This window comes from Mytilus edulis, chromosome 5, assembly GCF_963676685.1.
Source record: "Mytilus edulis chromosome 5, xbMytEdul2.2, whole genome shotgun sequence".
NCBI classification, from domain to species: domain Eukaryota; kingdom Metazoa; phylum Mollusca; class Bivalvia; order Mytilida; family Mytilidae; genus Mytilus; species Mytilus edulis.
Genome location: NC_092348.1, coordinates 92,728,310 through 92,749,662, shown reverse-complemented (window position 1 = coordinate 92,749,662; position 21,353 = coordinate 92,728,310). Strand labels below are relative to the sequence as shown.

The following is a 21,353-nucleotide window of genomic DNA, read 5'->3' as shown; positions in this document are numbered from 1 at the left end:
TCATGCGCACCACGTGGGTATAACCGTATTACTAATTTCTGATTATTATAAACTTGGTAAATCTGAATAAAGACCAGTATCTATCCAATGGATATCAAGATGATTCCGATTATTACTTCTTTAATGATTGTAACGTTCAAATGGCAAGAAAGGCTGACATTATTTAGGAGAACTATTTTGTCTAGCGATTGCTGATCATTGGAGTGTAAAAAGTCCAACACCATAACAAATGGATCTATTTATGCATACTGATTGTTTACGATTGTAAGACATGTGCATAAAAGTGAAAGCTCGAATAAATATGAAAATTGAAAAATACTAGATATCATTGAGATGGGAGCCATCTCTGTGGGCCCCGCTGTGAATAATGTGCATTAAAAAATTGTATCTTTACCATAGGACATGGGTTTGTCAACTGAAATCAAAGTTTTTGACCTTGACCTTTGACCTAGGAAGTTGTAAATAAATTATGACACACCCTTTGGTGTTGGTTTATATACATGTCAAGTATAAACTTTGAAATGCTAACGGTTCTCAAGATATAGAGCGGACACGATCTTTACCATAGGACATGGGGTTGACAAATGAAACCAAAGTTTTTGACCTTTAACTTTGCCCTAGGCAGTTGTTCATAAATTAGGACACACCCTCTGGTGTTGGTTCATATACATGTCAAGTATAAACTTTGAAATCATAACGGTTCTCAAGATATAGAGCGGACACGATCTTCACCACAGGACACAGGGTTGTCAACTGAAACCAAAGTTTTTTTACCTTGACCTTTGACCTAGGAAGTTGTACATACATCATGACACGCCCTCTGGTGGTGGTTAATAAACATGTAAAGTATAAAGTATGAAATCATAATGGTTCTCTAGATATGGAGTGGACACAAAGTTAAAGTGTTACGGACAGACGGACGGACAGACTGATCACTATAGGGCGACCCGCCTTTGACCTAGGAAGTTGTACATACATCATGAAACGCCCTCTGGTGGTGGTTAATAAACATGTAAAGTATAAAGTATGAAATCATAATGGTTCTCTAGATTCGGACAGACGGACGGATGGACAGACTGATCACTATAGGGCGACCCGCCTAAAGGCGGGGCCCTAATAACAAAGGGATAGCTCCAAATACCATTTAATAACCAAAAAAACCATATGGACAGGTCAAGAATTTTTTTGGTAAATAAAATAAAGTATGTAAACTGGTTCCCGTCTGACTACAACACTTTGTTCAAGTGTAGCGTAATACAAGTAGATTCCAGTTAGTATGTAAAACAGTAAATATGAAACCGATTGCGGAAGGCAGAGAAAATAATCAACTTCCATAACTTCTGGTCAATGGTATCGGAAACATGCCGCTGATAGCATCATTTTCCAAAAAAAATAACTTAAAAAAAATCACTGTTAGACTGTAGTGCTACCTTAAGTGGGAGTATAAAAATGTGTTATGATTACAAATGAGACAACTGTCCACAAGAGAGGAAATGAAACAGAAACTAACAACTATAGGTTACTGTATAGCCTTCAACAATGAGTAAAACCTGTACCATAATATTTATGAACAGATCTATTGAGTTCAATTCAAACAGAGGATGCATATATGGTCTCTTTAAATCCATTATGGTATTCCCACGAAAAAAATTTAATACAATTTGAAATGTTAGTTACTGCTCACAAATGATATACTTGAACAAGTTTTCAATGATCAGGAATTAAAAAGAAAAAAATATTTTGAAAATTTTGCTACATATGTGATCTATAAATAAAACATCTTCTGCTTTCCCATTTGTATTGTTTTAAATTTTTATTTATAGCTTTTAATGCAGCATGGGTTTTTCTCATTGTTTCAGGACATTCTGTCACTTCTAGTTCATACCTGCCAACTTTTGAAAGTGCCCATGGGGTTTTTAGTGCGCGACAACAATTTCAAAGGTTAAATTCTTTGCGACGTATTTTGCACGTGCTGTTTTGGGGTCTAGAAAAAGTGTCCTATTTGTATGATGAGCTTACAAGCCTTTTTCTTAAGTTTATTTGCATGATTCTAGTTATTATATCAGTAGAAAAGATGAACATGTAGCTATAAGACCAGGATTTATTTTCATGTGTAAGGATATTAAATGATTGTTGGCTTTTCCAATATAAAAATATGCACAAAGAAGGACCTTTTTCAAGTTGGGAACAACACCTAGGGGTAACCCCTCAATGTAAGGTCATTAAAACCCACTTTTTAACAAATGAGCACATATTCATACTATCTGAAGAAATTATCCCAAAGAACTACAAATGTATACATCTTATGATCTATCTGGTATTATATGGTCAACACATGTACAATAATTTTGAAATGTTCCTAGACTTATATTTTCCAAATATAATGAATTTTCCCATTTTTAAGTTAAAAAATCTAAATTTTTCTAATTTTTTTTTCAATAGTAAAATGATCCCTTGTCTTAGGGACAGTCCCTCATTTAACCCTTTCAACGCTACACAAAAAAATAGAAAAATGGCTGCTGCTGCTGCATTTTTTTTGTGTTCATTTATTAGAACAGTATATTCTTTTTCAGACTGCTGTATCTTTTTTATTATAAGAGATACAGAGAAAGTTATTGCATGAAAAATGTTCAGGAGAGTATGAACTGTAATGTAAGGCAGTTATTTCAGTAAAATTTTTATCAGGTTACCTGCATTTTCAGGTAATTAACAGGTAAAAGGTGTAATTTATTACATTTGTGTTGAATTTGGAATAAAAACTACTTTTAGTCTTCATCTATTTTGTTGTTTTATCTGCCATATAATAAAGAAGACACCAATTGCATGATTCCGTAGCGTATTGCACCATACACAACGTATTATGTAATCGTGGCACAAATCAGTGGCTCCGTTCTCAAAATTTCAGTCAACCTCCGTTTTCCCCCCTTTTTCTACGTCTCGTAATGATCGATCAAATCATATTTCCCACACGAATTGAATGTAATAAACACATTGAGATAACAAGAAACCTTTTAACTAATCCTCGTCGTCAGTTTCGCCATAGAAATGCTGAAATATTTCCATATTTACAGCTTCGTTTCCGATTTCCGCCATTTGCATTTGTCAAAATATTTGTTTTTATTTTCCTTCAATTTTCCTTCTACTGCATGATTTTACAATAAAAATTGCCGGGATTTCTAGCGAAAATGAGACCTTGCATATCCTCGATTCATACAAGGAAAAATTAGAGAGGACCCGAATGAAAACCGAATGGTTTAAGAGTCCTAATGAAAAATCCGTTGTTATCGCGGCATATTATCGCGGCATATGCCGCGAATAGCAGTGGCGGACGGCGTATGTCATCGCAGCATATGCCGTGTATAGCGTTGAAAGGGTTAAGGGATACCCCTCAATTGGGGATTGTTCCAAACCTGTTTGTTTGGTCCTTGTGAAAATTAAAGAATAGTACATTGTACTTTAAATATTTGGTAATGTAATTGCATACATAAATAACATATAACATGTTACAGAAAGTGTAATGTCAATAAATTAGTGAATAAACTACTATTTATTATCTTTATGGTAGTGCTGCATCATTGAATTTTGTCAATCAACCATGCTTTTATTCTTAATCTGTATAAGAACCTCATTGAAGGTGAAAAATCACCTCCCATGTTCACGATTTTACAATTCTAACTAACACACAGAGGAATACAACACAAGTTCAAAATCTAGCATGTTAGAATAATCTTGATAGAAAACGTTTTTGATTGGCTCATTAATTTGATCGTGAGAAACAGTGAATTTGATTGGCTGAACACGATTGTCTTCCCTTGGACACAGTTCAAAATCGGGAACAATGAAATTTCCGTGTAGATTTTCACAAAATCGTGTTTTAGAGGTTTTTTCAAATTCACGATTGTGCAATCGTGACAAAGGGTCGAAATCGTGTAGTACACACCTAAATCGTGAAAGTTGGCAGGTATGTAGTTGATTTCTTTTAAGTCAATTGATCTCTGAAAGGATAATTATGTCTTCGAAAATCTTACATCTTCATATTTTTAAAAGTACCTATTAACAATAATAAATAAATCCAAAAAGTTTTGAGAAATAAATATTTTTAAACATACCTCCAATTTTCAAGTTGTTGACAAAAACACCATTACGACTGTCATCATGCAGAATATGTCTGTTATCTAGTTTAACAACCCTTGCATGTATCCTGGATATATACAACTTTCTGTTTCTATTTGCAGAATCTATGATAAAATCCACTCCTGAGTCTCTACCTCGTCCAATTATGCTGACTGAGTTGGTAAAGCTAAAAATACATATATTTTACATGTATCATATTACTAAAAATACAGAACTTTTTGCCAAGTTTGTATTAACGAAAGATAGGTTTTGCAAAAGATAATTTTCCCATTTCAAATTTTGAAAATATTATTCAGCATTTCCTGAAATCAAAAACTTTAACCTTGCATTTTGTGTTAACTTTTTAATACGCCTACCTTTTTTTAGTAAACGTTAAATGTACTCCAATCCCATAGTACATGGATGCCCCACTCGCACTATAATTTTCCATGTTCAGTGGACCGTGAAATTGGGGTCAAAACTTTAATTTGGAATTAAAATTAGAAAGATCATATCATAGGGAACATGTGTACTAAGTTTCAAGTAGTTGTGACTCTAACTTCATCAAAAACTACCTTGACCAAAAACTTTAACCTGAACTTCGCACTTTCATTTTCTATGTTCAGTTGACCATGAAATTGGGGTCAAAACTATAATTTGGCATTAAAATTAGAAAGATCATATCATGGGGAACATGTGTACTAAGTTTCAAGTGGATTGGACTTCAACTTCATCAAAAACTACCTTGACCAAAAACTTTAACCTGAAGTCGGACGAACGAACGAACGGACGAACGAACAACGGACGAACGAACGGAGACACAGACCAGAAAACATAATGCCCCTCTACTATCGTAGGTGGGACATAAAAACATGTACCCTGTTTGCCTATACTAATATTTATAACCCAAACATAAAGTTTAACCATCTGTCCTTTGTGGGAAGTTTTGAAAAAAAATCTCATGTATACATTATAATATGACAATTTAACAGCAGCAAGGCCCGACATTTAGAAATATTTTGATTTGCCAAAAGTAGAGACAGAGCCTGAGTAGGTAGGTAGGTATTTTCTTTTCTTTTTCAGCAAAAAGACATTGAGGTATCAGATGTGTTTAACAGTTTTAGTTTTCATGTTTATCTGATTAAAGAAAAAAACTTTTCTCACCAGGACAATAAAAGATTTGAGTAGGCAGCTTTTTCTGGGTACATTTGTGTAGGTAGGGTTAGGGCAAACAAACATATATTTTTTAATTGCCCCGGTCAACACCAATTTCTATAAAATGGATACATTAGGTGGTCAGGTTATAACTTTAAACATACTTATCATTGCATTTGGCATTGTGAGGAGTGTTTTTAATCTACTGAATATTTTATACATACTCCATGTGATCCACAGCTATGGGCAGGGTTTTAGGCGGACCAATTCTACGAAGGTGGAAAATTCTGTTGTCTCCCATATTCTTGCAGCTTTGATATATCTTTACTCACTACATCTTTTTGAACTGAAATGAAAGCATGGGATATCTTGAGACAAAAATCTATGAACAGTTATAAGGAAAACTTGAAATATTTCCGACAATTGTGAAAGCAGTTATTCTAACAGTTAACGGATTGCTACAGTAATTTGATGAGGTCAACATGATGCCTAGGTCACCGTCATCAGGATAAAAACAATACAGAAAATCGTCATTGTAATTTTCAACAATTGTTTAATCTATAAACTGTTAATACAGAGATATGTCTCACCTTTTTGTAATTTTGATAATGAAAATGTTGAAATTAAAATAGCAACAATTTAACATGCTAGTTTTACAAATATCTAAAGTCAATGAGACATGACTGAAGGTATGTTGCTAAACAATCCCCATGGAAATGAGATGTACCAATGTACAACTGCATACCAAATACCATTGAGGCCAAAAAAAAATATATGTCTGTTTCAGGGCTTCCAAATTTTTTTAGAGCCAGCCAGACATTTTGTTTCTAATGTCGATTTTTATCCCTAAGACTAAGTCACAAAAGGTAATTATGGTAATCCGGTGGCCATCCCAATGATTGACATTAGATTAACCCTTTCGCCGATGAGTCCCGGTTTACCGGGATTCACGCTTCAGACAGCTGACTACGAGTCCCGTTTTACCGGGATCAGTATACATCTTTTAGATTTCCCGCTCAAAACAGTGCAAACATGAGTTATCTTTCTTTGATGAATACCCGGATGAAAGTGTAAACATGGCGCTTCCGTTTGTTGAAAACCGTGTCAAAATCTGAGGAAATTTACGGAATTTACCAGAATTTGAAATGAGGGAACATTTTTTTTGAAAGAATATGGAAGAATTGAAGCCAAACTAGTATACTTTTTTGACATAAAATGTCGTTTTATGTACAAAACACTTGGAATGGACATCGTTCAGTGTGAGGAATTTGTACAGCCTCATAAATTTTTTCAAAATTTTGCCGTTTTGGGTTAAAAAATTACGATTTGGGGTCAAAGAGCAGAATTTTGAGAATTTCACCTATATAATGCCGAAAATTTGAAAATTTGAATATTTTATGAAGAAAAAATTATCAAAACATAAACAAAACTGTGAACATGGTGTTAGTGAATGAAATAAATACACAAATAACTACAAACAAGTTTTTATTGACATTTATTATGAAGATCTCCCACTTGAGTAAAAGTAGCCAGGGAAGCCATCGTCTCAGAGTAGCTTTTGTCTGGGCGGCAATCGGTGAAAGGGTTAAAAAAAAGATATATTTAACTTTACTTTGATATGAATTTGATATGAACTGTTAAAATTGGCAGTGCATCATTCAAAGTGTGCACAGCAGCGTGCTCATATCTGCCTTAGACTCTTTATTTGTGAAAAATGTCGTTGTCTAAAACTTTACTATTGTTTTTAAAGTCACATTTTCCCAAACCGGATGTTGACTTGACAATGGTAAAACATGGACCATAAACGGATACGTAAAATCTGTGTATGTTTTCAAAGCACAACTGAACGAAGAAGCTCTTTCCACGTTATTTCTTCAACAAAATACTTGAAATGAATGTTAGATACAGGTATCAATGATAATTTTAGCATTTTTGAAGAAATGTAGGATGCATAAATAAATTTCTTACCTGTGCACATGCGCACACGTGTTCTTGTTCATACAACGCAGTTCTGAGGATTTTTCATTAAAAACCTTTTTGAATGTTTCATCAAATCCTGTTTATAAATGTTTTTATTATAATTTAATCTTTTGTACTAAATCAATTAGATACAAACCGCTGAAATGTACGAAAATATTTGTGAATAGGCCGATTAATTTATACACTGTCCAGTACTGAAAATAGTTTACCTGTCACCTGAACAGGTAGATTTCAGCTATCCAACAACTAATTAGAAAGTATTTAAGTAGGGGTTGTTTTGATAGCAATTAATCATCATGTCACTTTTATGACTGGAAATGTGTGGCTGTTTAAAGGCAAAAGGTTGGGTCAAAAAGATCGACAATTTTGTTAAAATGACAGAAAAAGACTTATAAACTAAAAAGTAAATGTCCGGTTCATGGTTTGCCCAGCCGGACTTTTACCGGACATTATACAATTTTCCGGAATATATGACCGTTTTGGAAGCACTGGTCTGTTTAAGGTTACATACTTTAAAAAAATAGGGTAGGTAGGTCGGTATTTCCATTTTATTATTTTTTTTCATTTTATTTTTTGTGACATGATTTTGAGTCATGTGGTTTCGTTTCACTGTGGTCTGAGTTGATCATGGGCAGATTTTACCTGTATACTAAATAATTGGATTATTTCCCTTTGTTATTTGTTGGAAAAAAATGGCGGCAAATGTTTATCACATCATGTGAGTCATGAATTTCCTTAAAACAGCTATCATATTCACGATTGTGAACCTTGGGAAGAATCAGGCAATTGATTTATATTATTGGCAACACTATCTTCACTTTTGACACGAGTTCAGTTTATTTTTCACTTTACGATGGAAATAAAATGACTTAGGGTCGGTGCTCAAAAGTAGGGTAGGTCGGGTAACTGTAAACAGACATATATTTTTTTTTAACCTGACTTATTATAAAAGGTTCCCTTTAAACAAAACTAAACACAAACTAAGAAATATAAACTAATCAAAATTATAGAGGTCAATAGACCATAACTGAGGGGGCTGGGTCAAATAATCTCTATGGTAATGAGATGTGCCAATGCTAACACAACTGCATACCAAATATCATTGACCTACCACTAGTGGTTCCCCATAAACTGACCTAATCACTAACTTATACATGTAAACAAAGTTGGGTAATACAAGTACTCAGCCACATCCACTGTGTTTTTGTTATATATGTATTTCTTTTGTATCAATCTGATGAGTAAAGCCTTTTTCAAGTGATTTTTATAGTTAGTTCTAGATCTTATGTTGTACTATTACACCACTGTCCAGGTTAGGGTGAGGGTTGAGATCCCACTAACATGTTTAATCCTGCCACATTCTGCATGTATGTGCTTGTCCCAAGTCAGGAGCCTGCAATTCAATGGCAGGGCTCACACTACTTCAGAATTATAGGAAGAAGTGACTTCTCTTTTTGAAACTGATAGGGAGAAGTGGTGAGATTTGAAGGAAAAGTGCTCATTCGCGCAGTGCGCTACAATGTTTGGATTTTACTATAGTATAAAGGTTCATATGTAAATAATGTTCTTTTTATATTATTCAATTCATATCTGAGTATACAATTAAAGTAACATTTCAAATTAAAAAGTTGTTTAAGTTTTACTACCAACTAAATATTTAACATCTAGCACTAAAAAAAAATTTTTTTTAGAAATTATAATATATCAATTACAATTTAATTCAAATCTATCTTGTGTATGAAATTCAGTGTTTCTCATAAAAAAATATAAAAGTTATTAAGCTGGGCCATAATATAATTAAAGAATAGTCTCAGAGTTAAGCAACTTTGATACAATCCATAAACAAGAATGTGTCCACAGTACACGGATGCCCCACTCACACTATCATTTTCTATGTTTAAAGGACTGTGAAATTGGAATAAATTCTCTAATTTGGCATTAAAATTAGAATGATCTTATCAAAGGGAACATGCATACTAAGTTTCAAGTTGATTGGACTTCTACTTTATCAAAAACTACCTTGACCAAAAACTTTAACCTGAAATTTGCACTATCATTTTCTATGTTCAGTGAACCGTAAAATTGGGGTCAAAACTCTAATTTGGCATTTAAATTAGAAAGATCATATCATAGGGCACATGTATACTAAGTTTCAAGTTGATTGGACTTCAACTTCATCAAAAACTACCTTGACCAAAAACTTTAACCTGAAGCCAAAAACTTTAACCTGAAATTTGCACTATCATTTTCTATGTTCAGTGAACCGTAAAATTGGGGTCAAAACTCTAATTTGGCATTTAAATTAGAAAGATCATATCATAGGGCACATGTATACTAAGTTTCAAGTTGATTGGACTTCAACTTCATCAAAAACTACCTTGACCAAAAACTTTAACCTGAAGCCAAAAACTTTAACCTGAAATTTGCACTATCATTTTCTATGTTCAGTGAACCGTAAAATTGGGGTCAAAACTCTAATTTGGCATTTAAATTAGAAAGATCATATCATAGGGCACATGTATACTAAGTTTCAAGTTGATTGGACTTCAACTTCATCAAAAACTACCTTGACCAAAAACTTTAACCTGAAGCCAAAAACTTTAACCTGAAATTTGCACTATCATTTTCTATGTTCAGTGAACCGTAAAATTGGGGTCAAAACTCTAATTTGGCATTTAAATTAGAAAGATCATATCATAGGGCACATGTTTACTAAGTTTCAAGTTGATTGGACTTCAACTTCATCAAAAACTACCTCGACCAAAAACTTTAACCTGAAGCGGGACAGACGGACGAACGGACGAACGAACGGACGAACGAACAGACGGACGAACGGACGCACAGACCAGAAAACATAATGCCCATAAATGGGGCATAAAAATATAGTGAATTATATACACCAATCAATTAGATGTAACCAAAAGTCTCTTAATGCGTGTGGAATACGTAATTTTTCCCTTTGGGATCAATATTCTTCCGTCAGCTGTTCAATCCGTGCGTCCGTAGTAATTATTGTAAAAGTACGGATTTCGGTCATAGCTGGTCCGGTTCAGATCCGTAGTTTAGAAATCGGTCAATGGCGGACGAATGCAAGAAAATTTACAAAAATAAACGATGTTTGACAAGTTATTTGGAAAGGAACATGACGTTTTTAATGCAATAAATGGATTAAGCATTTACTGGAGGCAACTTTTATCACGTTTAAATGAAGTAACAAACTTATTTTGCCGCTGAAATTTAGGTTGATGTATGTTTTCGAGGAACAAGCACCGGAACTTGCGGAAACACACAAAGTGATAAAAAGTTGTATTTTTATCAAATAACCTGCTACACACTGCAACGACAATGCTTCAACCTCTTTTCTTAAGATAATGAATCGTTTATGTCTAAATTTCTTTAATTATCAATAAACAAGAATGTGTCCAAAGTACACGGATGCCCCACTCCCACTATCATTTTCCATGTTCAACGGACCGTGAAATTGGATAACAAGAGGCTGTCACAACGACAGCAAACCGGATTTATTAATACATTTTTGTATTTATTTGTGTCCTGGCAATATCACAAGAACCATTACTGATGAATGGTGAAAGTGAAAATCGTCAAAATCAAATTTGACCTCCATTTTGTCATCAGTATCAACATATTAAAATTTTAAAAGCTTAGATTGAATGGTTCATGAGTAAATGCAACAACGTGAATGGAAACACCATTTTACAATCTTTCAAGAACCATAACGCCTGAACGGTAAAAGTCAAAATCGTCATTATTGAACTTGACCTCTATTTTGTCATCAGTAACAACATATAAAAGTTTCAAAAGCTTTGGTTGAATGGTTCATGAGAAAATGCACGGACACGACTGGAAACACCATTTTTCAATCTTTCAAGAACCATAACTCCTGAACGGTATAAGTCAAAATCGTCATTATTTAACTTGACCTCTATATTTTGTCATCAGTTACAACATATTAAAATTTGGGAAGCTTTGGTAGAACAGTTCATGCGTAAATGCATGGACACAACTGGAAACTCCATTTTTCAATCTTTCAAGAACCATAACTCCTGAACGGTAAAAGTCAAAATCGTCATTATTAATCTTGACCTCCATTTTGTCATCAGTAACAACATATTAAAATTTGGGAAGCTTTGGCAGAACAGTTCATGTGTAAATGCACGGACACGACTGGAAACTCCATTTTTCAATCTTTCAAGAACCATAACTCCTCAACGGTAAAAGTCAAAATCGCCATTATTGAACTTGACCTTCATTTAGTTGTCACTAACAACATATTAAAATTTTAAAAGCTTTGGCTCAACGGTTCATGAGTTAATGCACGGACAACATTTGATTGCCGCCCGCCCAACCACCCGACTGCCCGACTGCCTAGCCGCCCGACTGCCTGGCAGGCCGCCGTACATTCCCAAATCAATAACCGATATTTTTGTCACAAAAATCCGGTTAAAAATTATAATTAGGCATTAAAATTATAAAGATAATATCATAGGGAACATGTGTACTAAGTTTCAAGTTGATTGGACTTCAACTTCATCAAAAACTACATTGACCAAAAACTTTAACCTGAAACATGCACTTTCATTTTCTATGTTCAGTGGACCGTGAAATTGGGGTCAAAAGTTTAATTTGGCTTTAAAATTAGAAAGATCATATCATAAGGAACATGTGTACTAAGTTTCAAGTTGATTGGACTTCAACTTCATCAAAAACTACCTTGACCAAAAACTTTAACCTGAAGCGGGACAGACGGACGAACGAACGGACGGACAGACGAACGGATGGACAGACGAACGAACGGACGGACAGACGAACGGATGGACAGACGAACGGACGGACGCACAGACCAGAAAACATAATGCCCCTCTACTATCGTAGGTGGGGCATAAAAAAAATAATTAAAAATTGTGACATAGATACCAACTTTGTACATTCCAAGTGTAACGGTATATTAACATGTATTTTTTATTAAATTATCTTTATTCACCTAAAATATCCAGTAATATTTACTGCTGAAGCAAAATCAATCCAACGAGCATCTGTACAATGATAAGAGACGTAATTTCGATTGAATTTTCCAAGGACCCTTAACATCGTTATCCGGAAACGAAGTGTGTTATAACGTCTGTCAAATCTGAAATCGATTTTGTCAAGTCTTTGGGCATTTATTTTCACACAAGATCGTATGTAACATTATGCACATAGGAAAAATAATAGACCCCCGGCTCAATCTCTTTGAAAATTGTATTTTCCTTTTTTAAACAAGACGAAACAAGTCTACAGATTATGTTTGCTAACATCCCGTTGGAAACAAAAACAGTGTTTAGACCTAGTATTTCGTATATCCGGCCGTAAGGGCGTGATCACATGTTAGTCACATATTTCACGTATGACCAGAAATGATTAGAACTTAACGCCAAAACAATTTTAATAAAAACTAGAGGCTCTAAAGAGCCTGTGTCGCTCACCTTGGTATATGTGAATATTAAACAAAGGAAGCAGATGGATTCATGACAAAATTGTGTTTTGGTGATGGTGATGTGTTTGTACATCTTACTTTACTGAACATTCTTGCTGCTTACAATTATCTCTATCTATAATGATCTTGGTTTCAGTGGAAAATGTTAGTAAAAATTTACAAATTTTATGAAAATTGTTAAAAATTGACTATAAAGGACAATAACTCCTTAGGGGGTCAATTGACCATTTTGGTCATGTTTACTTATTTTTAGGTCTTACTTTGCTGTACATTATTGCTGTTTACAGTTTATCTCTATCTATAATAATATTCAAGATAATAACAAAAAACGGCAAAATTTCCTTAAAATTACAAATTTAGGGGCAGCGACCCAACAACTAGTTGTCGGGTCAATCTGAAAATTTCAGGGCAGATAGATCTTGACCTGATAAACAATTTAACTCAGTAGATTTGCTCTAAATGCTTTGATTTTTGAGTTATAAGCCAAAAACTGCATTTTACCCCTATGTTCTATATTTAGCCGTGGCGGCCATCTTGGTTGGATGGCCGGGTCACCGGACACATTTTTTAAACTACATACCCCAAAGATGATTGTGGCCAAGTTTGGATTAATTTAGCCCAGTAGTTTCAGAGGAGAAGATTTTTGTAAAAGATTACTAAGATTTACGAAAAAGGGTTAAAAATTGACTATAAAGGGCAATAACTCCTTAAGGGGTCAACTGACCATTTCGGTCATGTTGACTTATTTGTAGATCTTACTTTGCTGAACATTATTGCTGTTTACAGTTTATCTCTATCTATAATAATATTCAAGATAATAACCAAAAACAGCAAAATTTCCATAAAAATTACCAATTCAGGGGCAGCAACCCAACAACGGGTTGTCCGATTCATCTGAAAATTTCAGGGCAGATAGATCTTAACCTGATAAACAATTTTACCCCATGTCAGATTTGCTCTAAATGCTTTAGTTTTTGAGTTACAAAATGTATAAGCCAAAAACTGCATTTTACCCCTATGTTCTATTTTTAGCAATGGCGGCCATCTTGGTTGGTTGGCCGGGTCATTGAACACATTTTTTAAACAAGATACCCCAATGATGATTGTGACCAAGTTTGATTAAATTTGGCCCAGTAGTTATAGAGGAGAAGATTTTTGTAAAAGTTAACGACGACGACGGACGCAGGACAACGCCGGACGCAAAGTGATGGGAAAAGCTCACTTGGCCCTTCGGGCCAGGTGAGCTAAAAAGGAAATAACTGGACTTCTGTTTCGTGTGAAATGTAACGCATAACGATAACGTAATTTTCTAACTTAATTATTACGAAGAACAAAACTAGAATGTAAATCCTCTCTGATTTACCTGTTTGAACATCTCGCGAGAGTTCATATTTGCATATTGTTATAAAGAATTCTATTACAACAAAGTAGATTACATCATCTAAATTTGCGTTACGAAATCGGAAACCAAAGTAACGCTAGTGTTCTTACACCTGCTACAGAAATACTTATAGTTCTTGGCATTTTCTTCTGACTATTCTTATTGGTCGATGTTCTTTATTATTTGAAAGCAAAAGTTACAAATTTGCCGATGACGATTATCTATAAATCAGTCAGCGTTATGCACTTCAGAAGCGAAAAGTAATGTGAGAAACAACTAAAAAATACGGTCGTATAATCTTTGAAATTTGTTAATTTCAATTTTTTTTCTATGGAAGAGTAACATACACTTGTATGTTGATAAAAATAAAGGCATCTTTAGATGTTGTTACAACTTTACTTGCAGTAATACACATTTTTATCACTTTTCTATCGTTATAGGAAACGAGCCCAATAGCAAATTATGGTCCATATACGTTAACTAAGCAAAATTTTCAAAGTCAATAGACCATGACTAAGGGCAGGGTTTGAAATGAGCAGGGGCCCACTTGCCAATGGCCCCTGAAATTTGGTGTGGGCTTCTTAAACTTCTGCTTTTATTGTATAGGACTATATATGTGGGCTACAAAATTTAAGCTGTGGGCTACCATGTCATAATTTTTACTTCGGTTCCTTAAGGGGGCGTAGCCAAATAATCTCCATGGAAATGAGATATGCCAATGCTTATACAACTGTATACCAACTATCGTTGAACTACCACTAGACTTGTAGAGCTATGCATATAACTGCCGGGACAATTTAACATAAGATGAATGGAAAATGGTTTTGTGCAGGAGAAATTATGCAATTAACCAAATTATGCTATTAAGCAGTATGCAATTAAGTGGAGTCGACTGCATTTACTTTTAAACTTGTGAAGTGATTCAATAAAATGATTTAAATTGCTGGTGTTATTTGGCATGAAATTATTTACTGCTTTACGTCTTATTTAGTAATCGTTTAAATAAGGGGATGCTGATAGTGGAAGTCAATATAATACCATGTGTTTGACTTTTAAAACTATTGTCTTTGTAACTGGATTAAAATTATTTTTTTAATCTAAATTTTCATAAGAATTTACTGAAATATATTAAAATAATGCAATCAATCGCTTATCTTGATCAAGTTCCTGTCAGTTGTGTCGATCTACATGTACCTGTACAAGTGATTAGACATCTTTAGCCCGATATCCCCATGGGTTTTAAAACTGTAACAATTAGGACCCTTTGGATCATAATATAAACAACCCAAGGGTTATGCAATTACATGCAATTGATTATAATTGCTAAGAAAATGGAGACAGCTAGAGAAACAAACAAAAATTTTGACAAGTCAATGGAGGGGACAATTTAACAATGGCACAGGTCATTTAACAGTGGCGGAAGATATTTAAACAATGGTGGTGCCACTCCCGTCATCATGAAACAGGTCATGGAAATAGCTGATACTGATTGGGATGATGGCCAATGTATTTCAAAGCTAACAACGATTTAAAGGATTTAGACGTGAACAGACAATATAATAAATGGAAACATTAACATTCTGGCAAATCTACAAACAGAAAACTTTTTTATGAGGGACCACTGAGATTCCCTAGATGATGTAACAGGATTTGTACTGTACATGTACATCTTTGCGCCTTTCGATTATAAAACAATATTGATCACTGACAAATATCAAAATCCGTGAAATTTTATGGACCTGAATTCGATTTATAATATCAAGGTCTGTCAAATTTTACAGTTTGATATGTTATTCTCTCTGGAAGTGACTTTTTTTGGAAATTCTGGGAAACCATTTTCAAGTTAAAAGTAAATATTTGTTCACCTCAAATGGAATCTTATCTAATTAATTATTTCTTTTGGATATTTCTGGAAATATTTTGCATCAATAAGCACAAAAAAGGTAGGACTTTAAAACTATGTAAGAAGGTCAAGCTGGCAATGAAAATTTCAAGTCAAAATTGGCCAATGGGTGTCAAAATTTGCTATAAAAGTCCAGACGGAAAAAAACAGCATCAGTGTTATTACGTCGTAGGAAGGGGTCACAGAAAAAATTTAAAATAGCCTTTCAAGGCGTCATTATTATTTGGCCCTGTTATAGATTCTCAATCAGCTGTACTAGACCTCGACTGTCAAGTATTGGGTCCAATATAATACAGCTAACCTCAAATCTATCACAGGGAAAATACAGAAACAGCCAATTAAAAGCGCTATATGTCTCAACCAACCCCAATTATTGTCGTGTCATATGTTTTGGTATGTCATATGTTTTCGTATCATCCACATTTCATCAGTTGCCATTTGAAACTCATATATTGTGGCATTTTTTTGGGTTTCTATATTTGCAACCACCAAAACACTACAACTTGACAAATTTAAAACATATTCAAGTCCCTTCAAAAGATGTTAGAACAAATTTCATAAAACTGACATGATAAGGCCAAATAAAAATATATGTGTGGTTCAAGTAACCCGACCGACCCTAGTTAAAACCCCCCCGACCCTAGAACTTTTTTTTTCATTTCCGAAAAATTAATTTTCAAACGATAAAATTTTGAGGATTGTGAATTAAAATAATTAAATTCATAGATTTCTGTCATCTGAATTTCCTTCACAAGTATCTGTTATGGCTAAAATGCAACAATTCATAACAGAATGCAACAATATTAACTAAAAACGTATCATGACTGTTTATTTTACAACCAAACACATGTAATTTTGCCGACCTACCGACCCTATTTTTAAAAAGTATGTAACTGGAACCACACATATATTTTTATTGGGCCTAAGCCATTTTTATTTAATGTCAAAATATGCATTACTAGAATAGTTGTTGAGAAATTTTCTAAAGAGTGACATGAAGTACAGCTATGTCGTATGCCTGTCTGACACTGGATCTTCAAGACATGTGAGTGTCATGTGTTTTTTTTGTCGTTTTTATTACAAACCAGCTAGTTAAAATTAACAGGGTTCTTATATAAAATTGTTGTTCAAACTCCATTAATTCAATATTCTACAGACAATTCTTTTTAAACATCTAAATACATAAAGATGAAAAACAGTCTTAGCTTTTACATTTTGAAAACTGCATTTAAAATTCATAAAAATAATGTTTTTTGTAGAAACCCAGTGTCTGAAATATTTTTACAATGTTATAATTTCAGAACATGAAACATCAACCTAAAACTATTTACCACTTAGTTTTAGTACTCTAAAACTATTTAGTACTAAAACTATTTACCACTTAGTTTTAGTACTCTAAAACTATTTATCACTTAGTTTTAGTACTCTAAAACTATTTATCACTTAGTTTTAGTACTGAAAAAGAATTAAACAACTGTTTTTATGATTTAAACAATAACCAGAACCAACACTTTGGAAAATACTTATTTCCGATGTATTTGAAATACATTTCGATCTTTAATTAATTTTTTTATTTGAATTTATTGGATCGATGACACCTTTGTTGACAAAAACAAGCGTCTAGTGTTTTCAACCTATTTAAAAAACGGGTCTGAAGTCGGAAATGACATGTCGTACAAATCAGGAATTGGTTATAAATTTGATATCAAAGTTTATAACAAAGTAAAAGAGGCGATCAAACTTATGACTTAATGAATTAAATGGTTACATATACAACATTAAGATATAAAATATTATTTTGATATCTTTTTTGGACAAGTTGTACACATTTCAAAATGAGGCACATTGGAAGCCTTGTATGGTCTTGTATATATTCATGTTTTTGTTAAATACTTTAGTTAATGCATTGTGAAGTGAGGTTGGTGAGTATTGTCTGTAATTTTCACTGACAGACTGTTTTTTCTGTAAATAAAAATTAACTGATATTTCATTTTTCGGTAAAAACCTGTAAGGAGCATGCACATTTCCATATGCAAATTACCAGTAAGTATTACAACTGACAATATGACAGTCATGTGACTTAATGACCTTGAAGTTAACTTTGCATGATAAAAGACCTCTGCCATATTTTTAGAAAATTTGTTTATTTTAGATGTTATACTAGTATTAGTGGGAGAGTACAAAAATGTGATATCAAATAAAAATCATATATACTTGATTATTATAAATTAATTTGGAAAATCTTCACCACACGTGGTAGTCCAAATAATTATGACGTCTTGAAAGGCTATTATAATTTTTTTCTTTGACGCCTTACATCAACGTCATAACGCCAAACTCATATATTCAGTTGGACTTTGATAGGGAATTTACTGCTTTATAAAAACGTTTAGCTCATTTCTCCTCAAGATGCTTCATTTAAGGTGTATAAAATATATTTTTACACCAAACTCGGTACATTTTGACCAACCTGAATTTCCGGATAATGTAAAACAATGGTTCCAGAAATTCGGGTTTTACCGAGTTTGGTGTAAAAATTATTTTATAATCTCCTAAAAAGAAATCCGACAAACGTTTTAAAAAATGCAGTCGACATGTTCCCGCCTCGGATGGAATTGTTACTTATATTATTATTTCTGTAGGGATTAATTGGAAATATTTTCGTAAAACAAACACATAAAAGGTAAGAATTTTTATATATGCATTTTGTTTTAGCCTTCTTTGAAAATTTGATGGCTAAATTGGGTCTCAAAGTTGAGAGCAAAATATGCGCTCAAAGTCCAACCGAAAATGGCGGCTTCAGCATTATGACGTCGAAGTAAGGCGTCAAAGAAAAAAATTATAATAGCCTTTCAAGACGTCATAATTATTTGGACTACACACGTGGTATCATTTGCTATTGTTACTTAATATAGCAGCCCAATATGACGTCACACGGGCATGCGCATCATACGGGAAGGGGAAGTGAAAGTAGAATTAGGTCGAAAGCGTAAGACAATCGAAAACACAATACGAGATGATTCAAAAACACACATCACACGAGGATTAAGTTAACCCACTTTTGCACAAGTGGGACCAAATATTTCAATTATGACTTTAACAGTTCAATACCTAGCCTATTAAACGGTCACTTTGGTCAATTTAACAAGTATTGCCAAGTACAATGTAGACCAGAGCTTATACATTGATACACTGAAAAAAATATGAAACATTTGCAAAAACGATCATAATAATGGCGGGAAAAAAATAACAAATTTACCAATATCTGATGATGCATAAAAGAAACCACAGGAATCGGAAGTTCTATCAATAAATTCTGTAAATAATAAGGTCGACTATCAATAGAGCTTCTCGTAGAGAATAGAGAAGCTCTATTGATAGTCGACCTTATTATTTACAGAATTTATTGATAGAACTTCCGATTCCTGTGAAGAAACATTCAGCCTCACGAAGTCACACTAAATGAATTTGAAATTTGACTATTCACATATTTATCATACCTTCATTATTAAACTATGATCTTCAAATCATAAATTTTGCTTAAATCTCGATTTCATGTGTCTGTTAGTTATCTGTTATCATGTTTTTTTCTGCCGCCAAGATTAAATTCTTTCGGAACTTCTCTGCTTCTGAAACTGAAACCGAAAGTAATGTATTACGTAATCCGACACGCACATGACTTTCCGAAAATAGAAAAATATTTCGGTCAATTCTCTACTCGGCCTAAACTATTGCATATTAAATAAAATAGTCAAGTATTAAAACTTTTACATTACAGGATACATCAATGGATATTTCAGGGATTCCGAAAAAATTTCATGATTTTAATGTAACAAGTGTGGACACAGATCAGTATGGATGGTCGCGGAGAAAACTAGTTTCGTTTTCAATGTTTATAGGTGTCAGACCACCAATTAAAAATCCCTATCTCTTCAACCAAATTTTGCAATTTTCACAGCTTTCTAAATATTTTACCTTAAGTTTAACTTCATAGAAACCAGGTATATCCTTAATTGTACATGTATCAGCTTTCTACATGCCAATTTTCACCATACCTTTAAAGCCTTCTAACAAAATAACTAACCTTCAAACAGAGGTACTCCAAAAAAAAACACATGGTTTTCTGGAAATCTAAAATTAGTATACTATGGAGCGCATTAATCCTCAATTTTTAATGCAAACTCATAGACAAGTAAATTTTGGCTCAAAATGATTTATTTCTCTTTCACCAAAAGTTTCATTTCTGCAAATTTGTTGGTTAGTTTAAGTAAACAAGGACATCAAAAGCACTATTTTGTGTCAGAGTAGGGCTACTTTTTCATACGTTCTAAATTGGAGGGAGTAATTGGTGGTCTGACACCTATAATAAAAAGAAATACATCATGTGTTAACGAAAGGCGTTATGTTGAAGGCCGTGTGATAATTTGTTGTATATAAACAACATTTGGGATTGGATTAATAGTTCATGCTTCCTCTTCGATTTTTTTTTTATTTAAAGTACTTGAACTGAGTTTCTCCAAGGATTCGTATAGTAAGATCTTACTATACAAATCCTTGGTTTCTCACGGCCACAAATTCTATTAGATATAATAGTATGATAAAGTTCATTTGTAAAACAAATATAGCGAAATCCTATCTTTAAAAAAAAGATTTATACCCGCAAGCCCCCTTAACACGATCAAGTGTTTTATCTAGTCATACTCGGTTGAAAATTTGGGTCAAAACCATTTTTTGAAAATTTGCTCTGAACCTTTTAAAAAAAGAGAATTAAATACAAATTTCCGACACATTTATGGTGACCATGAATGTTACAGGATAGTGCAGAAAGTGTCTCGATGTTAAAAAGACTTTGTTGAGACATGCTGAAACCATGGATTCTTAGAAGAATCCAAACATAGAGCTTCAGAATAGTTTAGTTATTTTGGTCAATTTGCAAAAGAAAGGCACTTTTAATCCATGCAGACCAAAGTTGTAATTGTAAGTTCATCCCTAATTCTGATTTAGTCAGTAAAACCATAAAATGAAGAAACTAAATCTGTGTCATATATTTAAAATTGTTATGTAAACATATACTAGTAACATATAATTAAAAATAGAGGAGCCATAGCAATGGAATTTATCACGGGAAATCTAAAGTGGATGGAAAAATATAACAACGAGGAATATCTAATAAAAAAAATATCAATGAAAAAAATTGAGAATGGAAACATGTCAGAAACAATAGCCTGACCAATGAGTAGATTAAGATTATCCCTTTTTTTTCTATATTTTTAATATCTATGCCCCCCTTTTTCTCTACTCTTATTTCTATTTCTTTAATGTCTCTA

The 21,353-nt window shown here is 33.4% G+C and overlaps 2 protein-coding genes across 7 annotated transcripts in view; one reads left to right on the top strand and one right to left on the bottom strand.

Annotated features, from left to right (window-relative positions):
• Positions 1–19,668, bottom strand: part of LOC139525555 (titin homolog) — a 73,170-nt gene extending 53,502 nt beyond the window's left edge. For all 6 annotated transcript variants that reach the window (XM_071320986.1, XM_071320988.1, XM_071320990.1 and 3 more), the window contains exons 1-3: positions 19,527–19,668; positions 5,493–5,614; positions 4,110–4,300 (exon numbers count right to left, since the gene is read on the bottom strand). In XM_071320986.1, coding sequence (XP_071177087.1) covers positions 4,110–4,300; positions 5,493–5,569 — 268 coding nt within the window. In that variant the 5' untranslated portion in view covers positions 5,570–5,614; positions 19,527–19,668. The remainder of the gene's footprint in view (positions 1–4,109; positions 4,301–5,492; positions 5,615–19,526) is intronic.
• Positions 1–21,353, top strand: part of LOC139525559 (tRNA-dihydrouridine(20) synthase [NAD(P)+]-like) — a 627,966-nt gene that overhangs the window by 425,800 nt on the left and 180,813 nt on the right. The gene's annotated exons all lie outside the window — the stretch shown is intronic.